Source organism: Rhinolophus sinicus, chromosome 17, assembly GCF_057876585.1.
Source record: "Rhinolophus sinicus isolate RSI-liver-muscle chromosome 17, RSI-T2T, whole genome shotgun sequence".
In the NCBI taxonomy this organism is placed as follows: Eukaryota; Metazoa; Chordata; class Mammalia; order Chiroptera; family Rhinolophidae; genus Rhinolophus; species Rhinolophus sinicus.
Window position 1 is genome coordinate 183749247 of NC_142517.1, and position 19232 is coordinate 183768478.

Sequence of the window (19232 nt, forward strand, 5' to 3'; positions counted from 1 at the left end):
TTCGCAGACCCTGCCCCTAATCATGTGATGCTTATTGTAAGAAATCAATAAATACTGACGACGACCCGATTCGGGGCTCCAGTCTCTTGAGGCTGTGAGTCCCTTGGTCCTCTGTGATTTAACACTATTTGAGTCTCTGTCTCTTTATTGTAGTTTAACCCTCGCCTTCCCACGGCTTGTGTTGTGCAGGTCACAACAGACAATAAATTCAATAAACGCACAATGAAACTTACCAGATGCAGTGTGAGTGTATAGCAGGGACTCTCTTCTAGTCTGATGAGTCAGACAACAGTTTTAATCAGAGAAGGAACCTGACTAGCTCTGCATACTAGAGAAATCATTTTGACTGCAATGTAGAGAAACACTGGAGGGGCCGAGACAAGAGGCAGGGAAACCAGTTAGGAGTCTGCGGCAGTGGGCAAAGGAGACACAATTGGGGCCTCAACTGAGGGAACAGCAGTGGGATGGAGAGAAGAGGATGCAACAGGACTTGACTGATTGGATCCCAGGTTGAGGGAAAGGAGGCAATGAGTCCTGGGTTTCTAGCTCAAGTGGTTGAGTAGATGGTGGTGCCATTTATTGAGATGGGACAGTCAGGGGATAAAACGGCTCAGGGGAGCAGATTCTGACTTCAGGCTTGGATATGTTGAGTTTGTGATGCCAGGGAGACATTGAAATGGTGATGTCTATTACAGAGTTTATTACATGTTTTGGGAATTCAAAGGAGTCTGGGTTGAAAACACTTTAGGAGTCTCAGAGTGGATAATATTTAAAGCTACGGATGAGCTCACACAGGGAAAGGGTGTTATGTAAGAAGAGAAGAGGTGTCTACAACAGAGCCCGGAGAAGCCCAATATTTACGACAGTATTTCTCAATGTGTAAGTTAAAATATGTACAACTATCACTTGAATGAAAGTCCTTAAACCAAAGAGGTTTCTTAATTTCATGAAATATAAAACATGGAGGTGGTGCTACCAGTTGATGCAGTTTCAGCAATGTCATCAGAGAGCTGGGTTCTTTACGTGATTCTGTCATGCCAGCCTGTGTGTCGCCTGAGGGGAGCCTTGTGGTTGCACTATGGCTGCCACAACCCCAAGTACCATTAGCACGCTAGATGGAGACAGACTTCAAAAGCTAAAAGGGAGGGAAAAAAGGTAAAAAGAGAACAATGTATAGATTTGAGTAGTCATCCACGAGAGATTGGATATTTTCTCTGAATCTGTTTATTGTCTGAAATTTTATATTAAAATGCTTCCTTATGATTTAAAAAGAGCAGGATTTGGGTCTTATGTGTAGAGTGGTTAAAAACAAAGATACACAGGAAGGAGCCAGTTGACTTGGCCAAGGTTTAACACAAATTACCACTACTTTGGGATTTTTTTCCTCCTTTCCTCTGTTTAGACATTGGTACAACTTTGTCAGCTCCAAAATGGTGGCGGGGAAGGGAATGAAGGCTTCTGGGACTAAGAGTTAACTGCTCTCTCTTTGGTTGAATTTAGGGGAACTTGGGCATTGCATGAAAGACTCTTTCCAAAGACCCAGGAAGGGGACTGATGCTACCAACATTAGTGATTTTGCCGAGAAGGCAAGAAAAATACATTTAATGAAATAATCCTTTGATGTTTATATATTGGCTTTTCTGTATTTTTCCCTAACATCTCACATCACCTTCGGTGTGCTTTCCTCATACTTTCTCACACTGAAGAACAAAACACTTCATGCTATTGCTGGCAACACTGCCTGCCAGGCCAACAGTTATATTTCAGCATCTCTGTCAAATCTGCACAGCAACATTTGTTCATTTGAAAATTTTATGGCCCTTATTTGGCTTTTATTTAAAAAAAAAAAAAAAAACTAATGAAAATCAAAGCTTGATACTAGTATAACTCAAACTTAATAAAAACAGATGGAAATTAACAGGATGCTGAAAGCATCAAATCTTTTCTCTCGTCTGGTTTTTGGACTTAAACACATCTACTATAATGATTTGTGAAAGAAACAATTCAAAATGTTGGAAATACCATTAAATTTCATATCAAACAAGTACATACTCACATTTCACTTATTCCTCACAAAATATTCATAATTCTAAATGGATATTAGATGAATTTAAAAAACACAGCAACTAAACTGTGACGAAGATGAGAATATCAAATAACTTTCTCTACCAGAGTCCAACAATTTTTAAATTGTTTCTTGGAAACAGTTTCTAAAGAGCTAAGAATATCAACAGTATATTGTGGACTGTAAGAAGGAAGAATTGCTTCACATTTCCTAAATACTTTCAAACTAAAAATCTGCATATCAGTGACTTCAGATTTTACTTTTTGTTGCTGGTACTTTGCTAAGGAAGAAATACAGCATATACAGATACTCTGTCTATTCTGTGTTTTAAACAAATATCTAAGAAATACAATAAGATCTACTAAGTACCACTACTGCTGGGTTTGTTTTGGGTTGGTTTGACAAATATAGGTTGTTTTCTGTACCCAAAACAACAAAATAAAATGGAAAGACTTAATGCAGGACTATTTATGAAAAGAACTGGGACAAATACACAGGAGACAAATGAAAATTTAAGAAGATACTCATGTTTATTATCTGATTTACATTTGACAAAGCAAAGGTAGGTGCAACAAAGAGCTGTTTGACAAAATCAACCCCAGATATCAAACAGGATTTCCCTGGCCGCCCCACAGGGCACTTTGCCACTCCTAGGTAGCTGTGCTCTGCAAAGCAAGCTCTCAGTGTAGACACTGTCTGCTGCACTTGGAGTACAAGCTTACAGGCATCTGACATCAAAGGAGCGGACCATTAGACACTCAGAGCTCTAGTTCCAGATGTCAAAACTCAATGTTAGTAACCAACAAGTAGTACAAATTATGTACTAGAATGGTCAGAAAAAGTAACAGGTTTTGAATACTGTATAAAATACACCCTTGAAAATGCTCTTGGGAGCTGCCTCTAACTTATTTCCTTTCTTTGCCAAAGTCTGTTCATTCATGTCAAACAAAGAACAGAGTACAAATTCTTTTTTAAAAACTACTTGAACAATGGTTATTAACTTCTCCCTAAGACACATGCCTCAGGTTATTTACATAAGATTTGGGATCATCATACTTCAGGAGTACCTTTAATTCTGAGCTTACGAAGGTATCCGTCCTATTATATAACAGGATACTCAGAAATACCTGAGGTATAATCGCTGAAAACTTTGAAGGAGAAAAAGATCGGAGTTTCCTATACTCGCATAAAAATATGTACACAGTTGATATAGAAAAACTAAAATGTGAACAGTGTTAAAGCATAACAGATAAAAGGAAGAGGAACTTACTATAAGGCTCCAGTTCTTCTGACTATAGTTTGCACACAAGTTTGTTATAATAAAGATTCTCAGGCTGTATCAAAAATGATTTTAGGTGGAAACTTCAAAAACCAGCAAAACCCAATTCAAAACAGGATTCATTTCTAGAGAAAAGCGTGCACCAGTATCCAATTCTGCTTCTGGTGGAACAGCAACGTAAATCTAATTTTCAAAAACCTAAGTCTGCTTCTCTTTAATCAGATGTGTTTATTTGGCTATGAATACGCCCTTGCCCGGCCTCTAAAGTGATCGTTTTTTTTTTTTTAGCATAGGTTACAGAAAAGTATGCTAATTAGACAGACTACGCCAAGTACTAGCTTAATTTACATAAAAGATACAAATCTGTCAATTTCACACTTTGTACTCCTCTCTAGCCCTGTATTTTCCTATTTCCTGATGTCTCTTAGAAGCTGGCAACAGGAAGATTACTTTCTTAAGGGAATAAATAAAAAGCTTTAAGAATTGGCTAAAATAAGCACCCCAGAATTACTTTATGAAGTAGAAACTCAATCACTATTTAAAAAAGAAGCGAATTGGGATATTTTGGAAACAATATTACATCAGGAATTCTCCAGCCAATGCCCACCACATTCAGGGACATTTACATTCAGTGGGAATCCTTTCTGAACACGTATGTGTAAGGTCTGCTGTACTCAGCATGACGGAGAGAAGGGGAGCGAGGGGGAAGGATACTTTCACTTTCTGTTTTTAAGAAACGGACTTAGAAAAGTTTTATTAAAAGACTCTAAAAAGCATGGAAAACTCACACATTCTTCCCACAGCATGCATGTTGTTTTTCTGCCCTTTTGAGCACATAGTTCTTGAAAGGCACCCCAGGAGGAGAGAAGAATAAGCGCATCGGTGGGAACCACAGGAGCAAGACTCTTAATAAGAATTCTTCAGAAAATTCCTTTCAGTTAAGTCAGTACAAAGGAGCAAAAGATGTGCAAATTAAGCACCAAAAGTCAAGTAATATGCCTCTCGTTTTCAAAGATAAAATAATTAGCCCCCTCCCTCATCTTCTCTCCATCATGCCTTTCATATAATGGTATTTCTTTCTGAACTGCCGTTTAGATAAAGCTTGTCATTGGATGAGGAGCAGACCGATTGATCAGCAACACTCAGAAAACAGATCTGTTTCTTTCCAATTCACAGCCTTGCATCACAATGCTGAATGCTGAAACCTAATCCCCCTAGTTTCACCTTGTTATTTCACATAGGAAAAAAGGAAGGAAGGAAGGACGGAAGGAAGGAAGGAAGGAAGGAAGGAAGGACGGAAGGAAGGAAGGAAGGAAGGAAGGAAGGAAGGAAGGAAGGAAGGAAGAAGAAAGAAAGAAAGAAGCCACCAGAGGTAAAAGCAAAAGTTTTAACTCTTCCATTAGAAAGTTCATCATATAATTTTACAGATATCTAGAAAAAGGCAAATACATTTTAATTTTATTTTACATTAAAAAAACCAGTCTCAAAGCAAGCACCTGGGTTTTACTTCAGCTTATAATAATTTAATGTGCCTGAGAATTTTTGTGCAAATACACGTCAACTTTCATTTAAAATATGCATAGCACTTTGGAAAAAGTTTAGTTGCAATCAACTTTCCTTATAAAAAGAACTTACAGACATAAATATACAACATTCTCTAATTCCTACTGATTGTACGTTTGTTTTAACCCCATCCAGCCTCCAAGGAAATTTGAGAGACATGTAGTTAGTTACTCACTCCTTGGCCGCTACACTTATCCAGAAGAAATCTTCTGAAAACAAGTTTCCTTGGTTCCATTTTACCCATATTTCCTTCTTAAAGTAAATCCCTTTTACATGTTGTGTTTTTTGGATGTTGTATAAAAATACAAATTTAAAAAAATTAAACTTGTGTTAATGACAAATACAAACGAAGTTTGGGTGATGTTTGGGGTCCCAGAGGCTCAAAGTCTTGAAAACAGAAAGGAAAAAAGGGAGTCTACTATTCCGCTCTAATGAAATTCCTTGTTTGCTAATGCTGTGAGCATACCACTTGATGGATGTGTAATTTAACCAGACATCAACAGGAGAAAACATAAAGGCCACCTTCCTGCTGTCTCAGTAACAGACCGAGCTTACCCCAACCTTCCAGAACAGTTTTCTTTAGGCAACAGTCAAAGCTGCTCTCTTTCTCTTCCCATCTCCTAACCTGGGTGCTCCCTGCTTATGCTTCCCAGAAAAGTCCTAGGCAAGTTTAGTATTTCCGGTATGTTTCAATATTACTGAATTTATTTTCTAGTCACTTTTTATTTTCAAGACAAGAAAACACAACTGAAGGACTATAGTAAACCTTTCTTCCTCTTCTGCCTCCAGACACTCAGGACCCATTCATTTATACTTTCAACTTATTAGATTAGATCTCATTCCTTAGGCTCTCATCCCCATTCTGCTTCCACTCTTCCACTTCCCTCTTCCCACGTTCACAACCCTTCTGCAACATTCCTGTTCCCTCAGTTAGACCAGACGACATGTATATGTATCAGTGCAAATCTCTCCTTCATCGGCTAATGTGCGTTAAGAGGTCAGTGAAGTGCTGAACCTCAGTCTTCCTTCAGGACATCCATTTTGGGTGAGGGTGCGCAGACTGAGGCGCCAAAGCTACCCATCATGATTGGAAGACTCTGATTCCTCCGCAATCCACTCAGTAAGTTGCTACCTGAATTTAAATAAACTGCAGACTCTGGTCTTTGAAGACCAATTTCTGCCTCGTGGCTGCTTCCATTTTCTTGGGCATCAGGGGCTTTGATCACTCTGGCTATCCCCAGTCTCTTCAGCCTGTCCACTAAGTTCATCTTCAACTGGCCAACATCAGGAGGGTTTCGGGAAGGTCTCAATCCATACCTCTCCTGGAGGAATGTTTCAGCTGGTCGGGAGGCCAAAAAATTTTCAGAGAGATGCACTCGAGGCTCAAAGGGCAGAGGAGAAGGGCAAGGTGAGTGAGATGGTGAATTTGGTGGTGTGGAAGGAATGGCCAGGGCTCTGGGGAGAGGCTGGAGGAGGGGGTTCTCTGAAACTGGGCCGTGGTACACTTGAGCGGAGATACCTTGCTCTTGTAGAAGTTTGGCCAAGCCCAAGGTGCTACTGAAGGTTACGGTGGAATCTCGTCGGTTGGTGATGGATTCACCAGTGCTGTGTCTGTAGGACATAGCAGGAGGATTCACCGCTGTGTTTGATGAACTGCTACTGCTACTTCCACAAGATAATAAAGGAAACCCAGAGCTAAAAAAAAAAAAAAAAAAAAAAAAAAAAGCAGGAGAGACAGCTTAAGAATAAGAAGCAATCTCCAAGTCAGCATTTAAGTAATTACAGTAGCTATCCACAGTAAATATAGAGGGACAGCAAACACATTAGTAACCGAACTCTAAGGAATGAAAATTTTGATATGTTACTTTAGTGACTGGCTAATTATTTGTAATTTGTCATTTAGTTATGAACTTATTGAAACATATTTCTTTTCATAACATGGAAGTTTACTCTTAGATACCTTTACTCTTAAATTTTAACTCTTAAAATATATATCTCTCAGAATATAAATAAATTTTATGATGGAAACAAAAGAAATGTAAATATTAAAGTAACTCTAAATGAATACATGCACTCCATAAAGTGAAATATACCAAGAGACAATAATCCATGAGTAAACAATACTTCAACTTTTTAGAAAACACAATCTTTCAGAATTAAACCAAAGATGCTCTTCTAAGGAGAAATTTATTTCTTTTTAATCTTTCAATTTTATATTACTGAGAACTAATAAAGTTCTGTTAAATTTCCATTTTTAAGAATGTTAATTCCAAACAGTAGTAGTATAGAGATACCAAGGGACACATTTTTCTCAACCTTGACTTAGAACATATGTTTTTGGGCAATTAAAAACAATTAAAAACTTTAACAGTTTTTAGAATCTTTCTTCTTATTTAATATGTTGTTAAAAAGAAAAAAGAAACTAAACAAGAAATTGTGCACTCAAGAAAATGGTGATAGAATGGAGAGAGTACTTCTTTAGTCAATTTTCTCCCCCTGTGCTAATGTTACCATATTTAATAAACTTTCATTTCAACACAAAATGGTACATCAAGATATCAAGATTTTTAAAGATTATGAACAAAATACAAGATAAGGATTAATAAATAAACTTACCAAGATACCAACTTGTATAAAAGCAAAACACAAACAATTTGGTTAAACTAAGAACCTCTGATCTGATGCAGTGTGTGTATTATACTCCCCGTCTCCTACCTCCCTGTCCCCGCTTTACTGTAGAATTGCCTATCCTTTCCCAAGTTGTATACTTCATATGATGGTATCAACCTGAATTGAGAGAACCAATTTTATAAAACTTATCTTGTTGACTGTAAGAACAATGTAGAAAGATTGCCGATATGTCTGTTCATCACAGACTGAGATTTTTATTGGACAACACCCAAATGCCTCTCTAAACAATTGATTTGCTTCTATCTTATAGACATTGTGAATCATACTCTTATTTCCCTCCACACTAGCAGCTAGAAAGTTGAGACTCAAATGCATGGCTCACCTTAGCAAGTATGTAAGACTTTATGGTCCAATTGGTACATTAAATTTATTTCTCTATCTGTTTTATATCCTTACTCTTGATTCTTTTTTGTTTTATTTTTCTTCTCTCCTAGTTAACATTATCCCGGCAATGTTCCACAGATCTTTGAAAACTACCTTAGATTCTTTTGGGAATTGGTGGGATAGAAATAGTAGCAATATGGCTTAAAAAGCTCTCTCAACTACATGTTGGAGTACCCACTAAGCACTCTGCCGCATACCAAGATACAATGGTTAGCTAGAAGAAAAGCACATGTGTAGTTGAGTTGAAATTTGTTCACGGGACGGGACACCGCTTTTACTTGCAAGAACAACTAACAGACTGTGTAGTAAAGAATTTGGCCTTGCTTAGAGGGGTCTGAGAGGTAATCTGTGCCACCGCTGACAGAAGTGTCTTTGTTTGCGATGAAGATTTTGGGGTGGGCCTGGCCACACCCAATAGTTGCAGGGTGAGGGCTGGCCATGCCAGAGAGACCCACGATTTGATTCGGGTGGGGGCTTTGGGTGAGTGGACCTGAAGATGAGTTCAATCATATGGGTAATCAATGAACCAACCGATCATGCCTATGCACTGAAGCCTCAATACAAAATCTGGACACAGAGGCTGGGGTGAGCTTCCCTGGTTGGCAGTACTGTGTGTGCACTACCATGCATCGATGCCAGGGAAGTAATGAATCCTCAGGACAAGGGACGCTTTGTGGGTGGGAACCCTCCCCAACTCTGGCTCACTGTCTCTTCCTTTGGCTAATTTTAACCTGTATTCTCTCCCCGTAATAAATAGTAACCACAAACATAATAGCTTTCAGTGAAATTCTTTGAGTCCCTTTAGCAAATTATCAAATCAAAGAGTGGTTTTGGGAACCCCATGAACTTGTCTGGTGTGGGAGGGCTGGTCCCTCAAATCTTGCAGTTTGGCTAACTGTGGGTATAGTTCCAATTGGGCTATTTACTACCTGTCTAACCTTGGACATGTCACATAAACCTCCTCTGCCTCAGTTTCTTCATCTACACAGCATATACCCACTTGCCCTGGCTACTTCAAAGACTTAGAATTGTCCATTGAGAAAATGCAATGTGAAAATATTCTAAAGACAAATGATCACAGAACAGTAATTTAAAATCTGGGAATTAAAATGAAAGTAATTTTTAAAAGAAATTCATAAAAACATAGTTGAAGAAAGAAAGAAGTGAGGCCTCAAATTGCCCAGACCTACCTAGGGGTAACCTGAGTGATATCAGACGGATGTAATATCCTACAGGTGGTGAAGGTGAATGTCAAGTTTGTGCACGAGAGACACTTCCCTGGGTTTGAGGTTGCAACTGAAGTAGAGATTTTTAGGGAATCAAACACAAAATTGAAAGACAGGGTTAAAAATGTAAACAGTTCATTATTATTTATTAATAATATTGCATTTATCAAGTGTCATTTGTACAATAATCCCCAAATCTGGAAATGAAACACACATAAATATTGCATTAGTAGTTACTGGTTAGTATATAGCTGAATCCTTTAACACCATCATTTAAAAGGATTAGAAGTAGCTTAGAAACAAGAGAAAAACACATACTGAGAAAAAATACATTAAAAAACCCCCCAAAAATCCAAGATCTAGTCATCCAATCTTTCTAGTCAAACTATCTACTTCAGTGGTTCTCAAAGTGTGGTTTGCAGACCTTGTGGGAGTCTACAGATCAAAACTACTTTCATGGGGATGCTAAGACGCCATCTGCATTTTCGATTACGTTGGCATTTGCACTGCTGGTCCCAAAGCTATGGTGGGTAAAACTGAGGGCTCCTTAGCAAAAATCAGGGCAATGGCACCAAGCTGTACTAGTATTCTTCACTGTTGTCCACTTACAGTTTTTAAAAAAAACAAGCCAGATTCACATAAGAATGTCCTTGATGAAGGACATTATTTATTAAATGTTAACTCTTGAATTCTTTTCAATATTCTGTGTGATGAAATAGGAAGTAAGCATTAGGCACTCTGTAGCATACCGAGATGCAACGTTCATCTAGACAAAAAGAGCATGTGCAAATGAGTTGAAATTTTTTCATGGGACACCGTGTTTACTTGCAAGAACAACTAACAGACAAACTAGTTACCCAGATTTGGCCATCTGGCAGAAATTTTTCTTGAAAACGAACGTAGTGAGACTATCTCTTCAAGAAAAACAGCTGACAGTGTTTGCTGCCACTGACAAAATTTGAGATTTTGAGTGAAAATGAGAGTTTTGGAAAACCTGTATCCACCGAGAGCTTGAAAGCTTCCTAATTCTAACAGATTTATCAGATGAGACAAGTGGCAATATTAAGGTGGTTTTACTATATAATGAAATGTGTCAACATTTGGAAGATTGGCATAACTCAGTGAACCAGTATTTTCCAAATGATCAATGCATGTTACAAAATCATACATGGGGAAAAGATGCATTCAAAGCGTAGGATAGACCAATAAATTTTAATGTAGCAAAGTATGAAAAGTTCACTGATAGGGTTTCAGATTTCACATTGCTATAAACCTTAAACTACCATTTATTAAGTTTTGGTGTTATATAAAGAATATCCACAAATACTTGAGGGGTATTAAAATAATCTTTCCTTTTCCAACTATGTATCTATGTGAGGCTGCATTTTCTTTACCCTTCAACCAAAACAACGAATTGTAAGACTGAATGTGGAAGCTGATATGAGAATCTATCTTTTACTAAGCCACAAATTAGAGATTTGCAAAACTGTAAAACAAAACCATTCTTCGCACTACTTAAAAAATAGCTATTTTTCATAAAACATATTATTTGTGTTAACATGTAATTATTATTTTTAAATGAGTTAATACTTTTATAATTTCTCAGTTTTGATTTCTAACATGGTAATTATTAATAGATACAACCTATATAGACAAGCTGTCTTGTATTCTCAGTGATTTTTAAGAGTATAAAGAGGTCCTGAGCCCAGAAAGTTTGCAAACCACTGACTAAATTGATCTCTCTCTCTCTGCCCAATCGATTTATGTAGTCCGGCTAAGGAAAGTAGAATTAGAAGGGCCACTAAAGCCATTAATTTTTCACTATCTTACGTTCAAGACTAAGTATACTGCAGTGAGGCTTAAGTAGAGGTAGTAAGCTGACCATAGAGTAAGTCAGGATGCAAAGTACTACTAGTTACTAGACTATATTCAACAAAGCACTCTTTTCACCTGTGGCTGGACCACCTGCAGAAGTAACGGGCGGTAGAAAGATTCCTGTTGCTGGCTTGGAATCTGTAGGTTTTTGTTCCACTTGAAGAGGTTGCTGAACCTGAAAAGTGATACCTTCCTCTTCATCCTCTTCTAAATCTGAGAGGTGATAGATGGCATCCTTGGGCAACTGGGTACAGCCTTTAGTGATGACACCTGGTCGTGGGTCAAGAATGGTTCCTAAGTTTGGTTGAGCAAGCTGCTGCCAGTGGTGCAGAGTTTGTGATCCTGAATGCACAAGACAAAAACAAATAAATAACAAGGCACGTTTAAAATTTTCCACAAAAATTAAATCTTGAAGCAGAAGCTGAAATTACATGTGTGAAAAAGTAATAATAATAAAACTACTTATTAGTCTTAACATTTTGGTAAAATTTGCAAATTAAAGTTCTCTGTGGAAGACCGACAAGTTGCTGAAGATATTTCAAAAGTTAACTTTAAAAGGGACATCTAAAGCAGGGGTGAAAAAACACTTTTTTTTCTTTTTTTTAAGGCTTAGGTGTACAAAACAGTGCAATAGTTAGACATTTACACCCCTCAAGCTGGACCACTTTCTTACACCATATACAAGAATAAATTCAAAATTGATTAAAGATTTATATGTAAGATCTGAAACCGTAAAACTCCTACAAAAAAATAAAGGAAGTAAATTTGCAGACATTACCCTTAGTAATACTTTTACTGATCTATCCCCTCTGGCAAGGGAAGTAAGACAAAAAATAAACATACGGGATTACACCAAAATAAAAAAATTTTTCACAGCAAAGGAAACCATCAATAAAACAAAAAGGCATCCTACTGAATGGGAGAAGGTATTTGTCAATGATACATCTGATAAGGGGTTAATAGCCAAAATTCATAAAAAACTCATTCAACTCAACACCAAAAAGACAAACAACCCAATTAAAAAATGGGCAGAGGGCATGAAGAGACATTTTTCTAAAGAGGATATACAAGATGGCCAACAGACATATGAAAAAATGCTCAACCTCACTAATCATCAGAGAAATGCAAGTAAAAACCACAATGAGATACCACCTCACTCCAGTCAGAATGGTTATCATCAATAAATCAATAAACAAGTGCTGGCGCGGATGTGGAGAAAAGGGAACCCTCGTGCACTGTTGGTGGGATTGCAGATTGGTGCAGCCACTATGGAAGTCAGTATGGAGGTATCTAATAAAACTGGAAAACAACACTCTTTATAGCAACCAGGATGCCGAGGCAGTGATGAGAAGGAAGGTATGTGCCTCACAGGTGGGGTTGTTATTTTCCCAGGTGACAAAAATCAATACTTCTTCAGCTTATTAAGTTTGATGTCAAAGCCAGGATCCTAGGATGGAAGACACCTTGAAATTTCAGTGATTTTTGTGTGTGTAGGTCCCCATCTTGTTCATGACTCTCCTTTCACCAGGCTCGCAAGGAGAGTAAGAAAATGAAGGAAATGATAAAAGGTGGATATACCCCCCATGCTTCCTGTCTACGAACCTGGTGAATGATCACCCCAAGCATTTGCACCAGATGCGATGTCTAATTATGACACTATGGTCATTTCATCCTAAAAATGGCAACTCTGATAAATACCTGCACTAGCATTAATGAACACCACTAACACATAGAACTTCTGAGATTGAGGGGTCCTCATGGCTTTCCTACTCAAAATTTTGTCTAATGCAGACTCTCTTATAATAATAGCAGAGAATCATCTGAAGATTGTCAATATTCTATAAAACAAAGAAATTTATTTTGAATTCGTGTTTTCTCTTAGGAGAGAACAGAAACTGAACTGAAATGAACAGAACTGAAAAGAAAAATACAGGCACACATACCTCTAAGTAAATGAAAATTGGGTAAAGAACTCTCTTTTGAAAAGGAAGATAGAGATGAAATATTATATCTAGATTATTTTTACTTATCATATCCCATTTATCTTACCATGAAAACGGCCATCAATGATATAGCTTAGCAAAGGACAAGAAAAGGTTCCTCTTCCTCCCTCAGATTTATGTTAAAAAAAAAACCCAGTAAAAGAAAACTGATGGCTGATGACCTGGAGAATGCAGCTCTCTTCATTCATTTTCCACAAAGTACTGCAATGCACTGTCACCTAAACTATGAGATTTGGAGATAAGATATATTCTGCACATAGTGCTCTTACAGTTACGATACAAATCACAGTTCTAGGGGAAGGAAAGGCCAACAAGCAATGTGGCTTGAAAATGGCCCTTACTGATTTATTACCTTCAAGGGGCTTGACAATTTGTAATTTTTCAGGCATAAAACACCGAAGGCAACTGGTACTGCTGAGGTCCGTGATCTCCGACTGGTCAGTGCATAGAGATGCAAGGCTGTCTGTGGAGGTGCCACAGGCACTGATCCCTTCTCTCTGATCAGCCAAAACATGGATCTTCCGCTCCCATTCGTCAGCAAAGAACTGCTTCTCACTTAGGTAGTTCTGTCGCCGCAGACTAAGGCGATGCAGTGCTGTAGCCAAATCACTATCTTCAGAGAGTCCTGGCTGACCCACCTTCTGAGCGCTCCTACACGAAAATCACAGCTATTGATTAGATCTGTCAGGATCATCAGCACAACCTAGACCTCTCCTTTCTACAATGTGAGTGTGCAAGAGACTGATCTTAAAAACATAGGCGTTTCTCTTAGATATATGGAATACAGTAACAACAAACCAAAATCATTAATGCTATATATCATTTTTACAGATCATTTCAAATGACTTCAGATAGGCAAAAAACATACTTTATTATTAGGTTGTGTTTACTAACTTTTCTATTTCATTTAATTTACGAAACTACTGATATGACCATCTATAAATTCAGTTTAGGTGGTCAAAAAAGTAAATATTATCCTATTTCATGAATCTTTAATGCCACTGATTACAGAAGGCACCATTATTTTATGTACTACTAAGAAAGAAAAAAAATGCTGCTCATTAAACTATAACATGCCACTAGTTGTAAAATATAAACAATTTCAAAAATATTAAAATGTGGTAAATTTTCCTTTGGGCCATAGAATCCTCTATGAATATTGTATAATATTTAAGAGAAAACAAGATTTATAAATACTGCATTTTCATAGTTCTGTGCTACACATTTTTTTCACTTTTAACCATTTAAAAAATTAGTCAAAATTAAAATTGATATCAAAAGAGAATAGCAAGCTGAGTTGCAGTTGCTCCTGGCTACTATGTATGAATTCACACAGATCTCAGAGGAATGGATTTTTGCATTAGGAAAGATTTTTCTCAGGTGCTAAACATCTGTTTTCCAAAAGCTTTCAGCTGACTTTGAAGTAATGCTGCTTAATTTCTAGTTAAAGGTAATTCAATGAACTGAATTACAGAAAAGTGGGGGGGGGGGGGGGAATCTAAGTTGAAACAAATAGGAAATTAAGAGAAAGCTACTTTTCCTCAATACGTATTCAAGCTTGTTGTTTATCCTGAAGGCACTAAAGCAGCTGAATTATGAGCATGGGTTATGAGCAAGTGTCACCTGATGCTATGCATAACTGCAAATGACCAAACAAATTCCAACAAATTTGATTTTGAACACAAAAAAAGATTTAGACTCAAACTCTGCCACACCAAAGAAGTAGTGAAGAATTTCATAGTTCAGTGCAAGCTCCATTTTGAACACTCTTAATTAAATGTGGCCTTTTCACTCCAAAAACTTTCATGAAATCAAGGATCGATCTTATTAATACAAACAATGATACAGGGCATCATTGTGGAATGAAAACTGACAGCTCCAGCACTTCCTTGGGATAGCACAGAGCAATGCGGGACTTTGAGTATGTGAATCTGGTATGTCAATGCCACAAATGCAGAACCACCGCCATGATCTATTTCTTACCCTGGAATCTCCTCCGAGTTGCTCGCCTGGCTCAGGAGTGTTTTGTCCTCTGCTTGTTGTAAACCAGACTCAAAAGGTTTTGCTGTCATGATGACACTTGAATGGTTGGAGCCTGGAATGGACAGCAGAGCTGGGAATGGGACAGAGCGGCCCCGTGTGTCATTGGCAATCCTGACGGTATCAAATACCCGTTTCTGTTGGGCTCTATCAAAAAAGAAGTGTTCATTATTGCCACTGCCTACTGCTGGAGTGCTTTAGAAAAGAGACACGTATGTGCAGTTGATTAAAAATAAAGAAGCCCTGAATAGCCTCTAAAGTTTAGGAGAGATCATCAGAAAATAAACTGAGAATAAGAGAACTCTCTCACAAATGTGAGCACTAAGAGCAAAAAACTGAAAAGTAAGCAGACTTACTGCTGAATCTCATAATACCTATCACTTTGGATTGTGCTTTCTTTTAAATTTCCATCCCAGTGGTTGAACAACAACACATCTGATCTGTACTTACTTTTGTTTAAAGAGAGAAGATTCCTCATCCAAACTCAGCTTTTTACGCATGGTCCCCTCGATCTCAGCTGCCAAAGATTCCTAAGAAAAAGAGTTTGAGATTCCTACAGTGATCATGTAAGAAGGCTGTTAAGAAAAAATGAATTGTCCTTAAGTTAATGAACAGGGTCTCCAAAATCCAGTCCTTCTGGTGTTATAATACAAGAAAATATAGAACAAAAAATACATTCTGGAAATGTAACTTTTAAACAAGAACCAACTACTTTTTCATGGTATATTTTTACAGGAAAGCAGTGGCAAAAACCAATATGATAAATAGAAAATATTACATATGCAGACACACAAAAATAAAAGGTGTGAAAGGCTATAAAACAAGACATTAACAGTGATTCTGTGGAGGTCAGGATTTGATGATATTTAACAATTTCTTATTGCTTCTCTGTAATTTCTAATTTTTCTATAATAAACATGTACAGCTTTTATAATACAAAAAAATCATTAAAAGAAAAATAAGCAAGCTTCCCTTTCCCCTGGTCAGAAATGAGGATTCAAACAGCACTGGTGGCACACTCAGTGGGGCTGAGCTGCCAATGACTGGGGTTGGAGGTACTGGTGTGAACAGTGTGGATAAAAGATAGATATAGATGTGTTTGTGTGTGTGCATGTACATATGAACATACATATATTTCTTAGCTCTACCTGCTGATAAGGCCTGGATGCAACAGACTCAGAGCACCCAGATCTTGGATTCTAAATACCATTCCTCATTAAAAGCAAACAAAGCAACTTGGAGAAATGGCCAATCCCAGGACTGTGACAGGGAAAGGGCAAGATGAGTTTGAAGGAGATCCCACTGGCCATATGTGGGACAATTTGAGTATCAAAATCAAAAACAGTAGTAATAAATTATAATCCATTGACTAAAACAGTAATCTGTGAGTCCATACTGAAATAAGTGAACAAGTGAATAAATCAGACAGAAAGCTCTAACTCACAAAAGAATAGCAATTAGCAAACGCTGAAAACATGATGAAATTAGAAAGTCACCATCTGGCAATTATCACGTATTATACCGATGTCAGTTTCCTGATGTTGATGGTTGTAGCACAGTTATGTAGGAGAGTGTCCTTGTTGTCAGTAAAAACACACTGAAGCATTAAGGGGTAATATGGTGTATCTGCAACTTACTGTTAAATGGTCCAGAAGGAAATAAGAGAATGATATGACAGATGTAGTAAAATGTTAAAAACTGAGGAATTTAGATGAAAGATATATGAGAGTTTTTTGTACTGTTTTTGGAATTTTATTTTAAATTTAAAGTTATGTCAAAATTAAAAAGTTAAAAACCAAAAATTCTGCCCCCATATTCTTCAGAAAATCTATTAGAATTTATAGTTTCAGTCTTTTAAAAACTTTCACAGGATTGCATGTAAGTGTTGAAGAACTAGATTGTTAAAATAAGTCTTTGACCCAACATTACAAATTCTGGCATAAACTCAGATGTTTTCATTAATTTCTATAATTCAAAAAATACTGTTTATTGATGAATTAAATAAACAACATTCTTGCCCTCATGGGGCTTACTTAACTCTAACTGGACTTAACTATACCAAGAAACTCAAGATCCATTGAAAAAGATTCCAGATGTTCAGAGCACTATTTGAATAAGTGGCACATGGTGGGCCTCGGGTAAGGATGACCCAAGTTTAAGTAGCTCTCTGGTACACAGACCTAAACCTAATTTCCTTGGGGCTCATCTCATATATTACAATAAATCTGGATGGTCATCTGTTAGAAGGAAGGCTACAGTAAAAAAATGTAATAAGGTAGATAATGCAAATTAAGGCCTAAATCAGGAAGTGAATTCCAGAAACAGTGACAATCCTTGTTATTTCTTCTTAAGATGCTTTATACCATCAGAAACCATATCACTCTGAAGACAACCTCATCTTAAACAAGTTTCCTTCAATACTAATACCTTTCTCAGTTCCTTACCCCAGAAAAAGCCCCATGTGACTGGGAGAAGTAGAGATGAGCAGCAGGGCTAGATCTACTACGAAGTTCCTTTATTTCTTCTTGGGATTCATGTAACATTTCCAGACACTCCATATTCCTGTCTTGTAACTCATGCAGCTGAAAGAAAGGATGGTAATTAGCGTACTTTATTATATTCTCATATAACAAAACCCATTGGGATAAGTATTAGTTTCATCCAGAGAGCTAGCTAAGTCTATGAATATAATTCATTTCAATACAAAGACTCTGAAATAAACTAAGCAAGGAGAGTACATATGTATTTCAAGCTGCCAGAATCAGGGGTGTCTTGGTCAGAATTATACACAGACATGATTTCCTAAAAATCTGACATGTAGCTGAGATAACCATAACTGTTAATTCAATATTTAATGCTTCATACCCTTAAAAAACTTATAGAAGTACAGTAGTTATGGTCCAGTCAGATTTAGCATACTGTTAGGTATATATATTTTAAACATCATTCTGAAGTCTATAAATGACAAGATAAAGTTGCAAAGTATCGTATATGATGTCAGGGTGCTCAATTAGCTAAACAAGTAGTTTCTTCTCCCTTGTTTCAGAACCTTCTTTATTGTTAGAGACACAAGCATGGTAAAAAGAGTACATACTTTTCAGAGTACATTTTAACTTCAAAGATTTCTTCAAGTGTGGTAAGTGGACTGGATTATTACATCACCAGGACTGGGGATGCTTATTAAAAATGCAGATTCTACGTGTTCATTTTAGACTTACTCAATGAAACACTTTTGGGGATGGTGCCTAGGAATCTCCATTTGAAACTCACCCTGCCAGGTGATTCTTATGCACGCTAAAGAACCACTACATTATATCGAATATAGAGAATTTTTATGTAGATACCAAGTAAGAGATTTTTGCTATTTCTCCTGACATTTTAAAAACTGTTGGGTTAGTTAAGATGACTGGTAAAAGGGTCACATATTCCTAAATAATCTTATAAAAGTCAAGGTTTTCCCTATGAGCCAAGAAGGATGCTTTCATGTTATTAGTTTCAGAGGTAGAATTTTTTAAATGCTTTACTTCTTAGCTCTCATAATTTCATCTTGATCTTCTGTTGTTACTTTAAATCTTATTCATAAAGATGAAAGAAACTATTCATTCCTCTCCCTCCTGTATTCACATGATAAAGGAAGATTTCATTACCTCCATTGTCAGTTGTCTTTGGGCATCTTTGGAAGCTTGTAGGTGAAGTCTCAGTTCTTCCTTCTCAATCACATGCTAGTAACGACATATTAAAAGAGACCTGTGAAGCCTTCCCATATAAAATAGAGGCTGCTCTTTTTAAGACACCTTAAGAGTGCTTTTAAGGGGTACAGTCTATGTAGAGGCCTATAAAAATCTAAACTTTCAAAAGCCAAATATGAGCAATAAAATGGGCAGAATACAAAATCCATCAAGGTGTTCAAAGGACAATGAGCACGAGTCAATAATTCCCATCACAACCTTCTGAGGAAGATCTAACCCCATTTTTATGGAGAGAAACAGTGATATGAAAGTAGTTATTCATCATACTTCACGACAGAGAAAAGACTAAAACAGCAACCAGACTCAAGCACTTTAAAAGGGCAGAAACCGTGTTTATTTTGCTTAATGTATCTAGCA

The 19232-nt window shown here is 37.2% G+C and overlaps 1 protein-coding gene across 1 annotated transcript in view; it reads right to left on the reverse strand.

The window, feature by feature from the left end:
* Nucleotides 1-2570: 2570 nt before the first annotated feature.
* TRAK2 (trafficking kinesin protein 2) overlaps nt 2571-19232 on the reverse strand; it is a 56314-nt gene continuing 39652 nt past the window's right edge. Inside the window, exons 10-17 of the mRNA XM_074340039.2 lie at nt 18774-18848; nt 17571-17708; nt 15577-15656; nt 15070-15273; nt 13439-13737; nt 11159-11425; nt 9173-9278; nt 2571-6602 (exon numbers count right to left, since the gene is read on the reverse strand). Coding sequence (XP_074196140.1) covers nt 5924-6602; nt 9173-9278; nt 11159-11425; nt 13439-13737; nt 15070-15273; nt 15577-15656; nt 17571-17708; nt 18774-18848 — 1848 coding nt within the window. The 3' untranslated portion in view covers nt 2571-5923. The remainder of the gene's footprint in view (nt 6603-9172; nt 9279-11158; nt 11426-13438; nt 13738-15069; nt 15274-15576; nt 15657-17570; nt 17709-18773; nt 18849-19232) is intronic.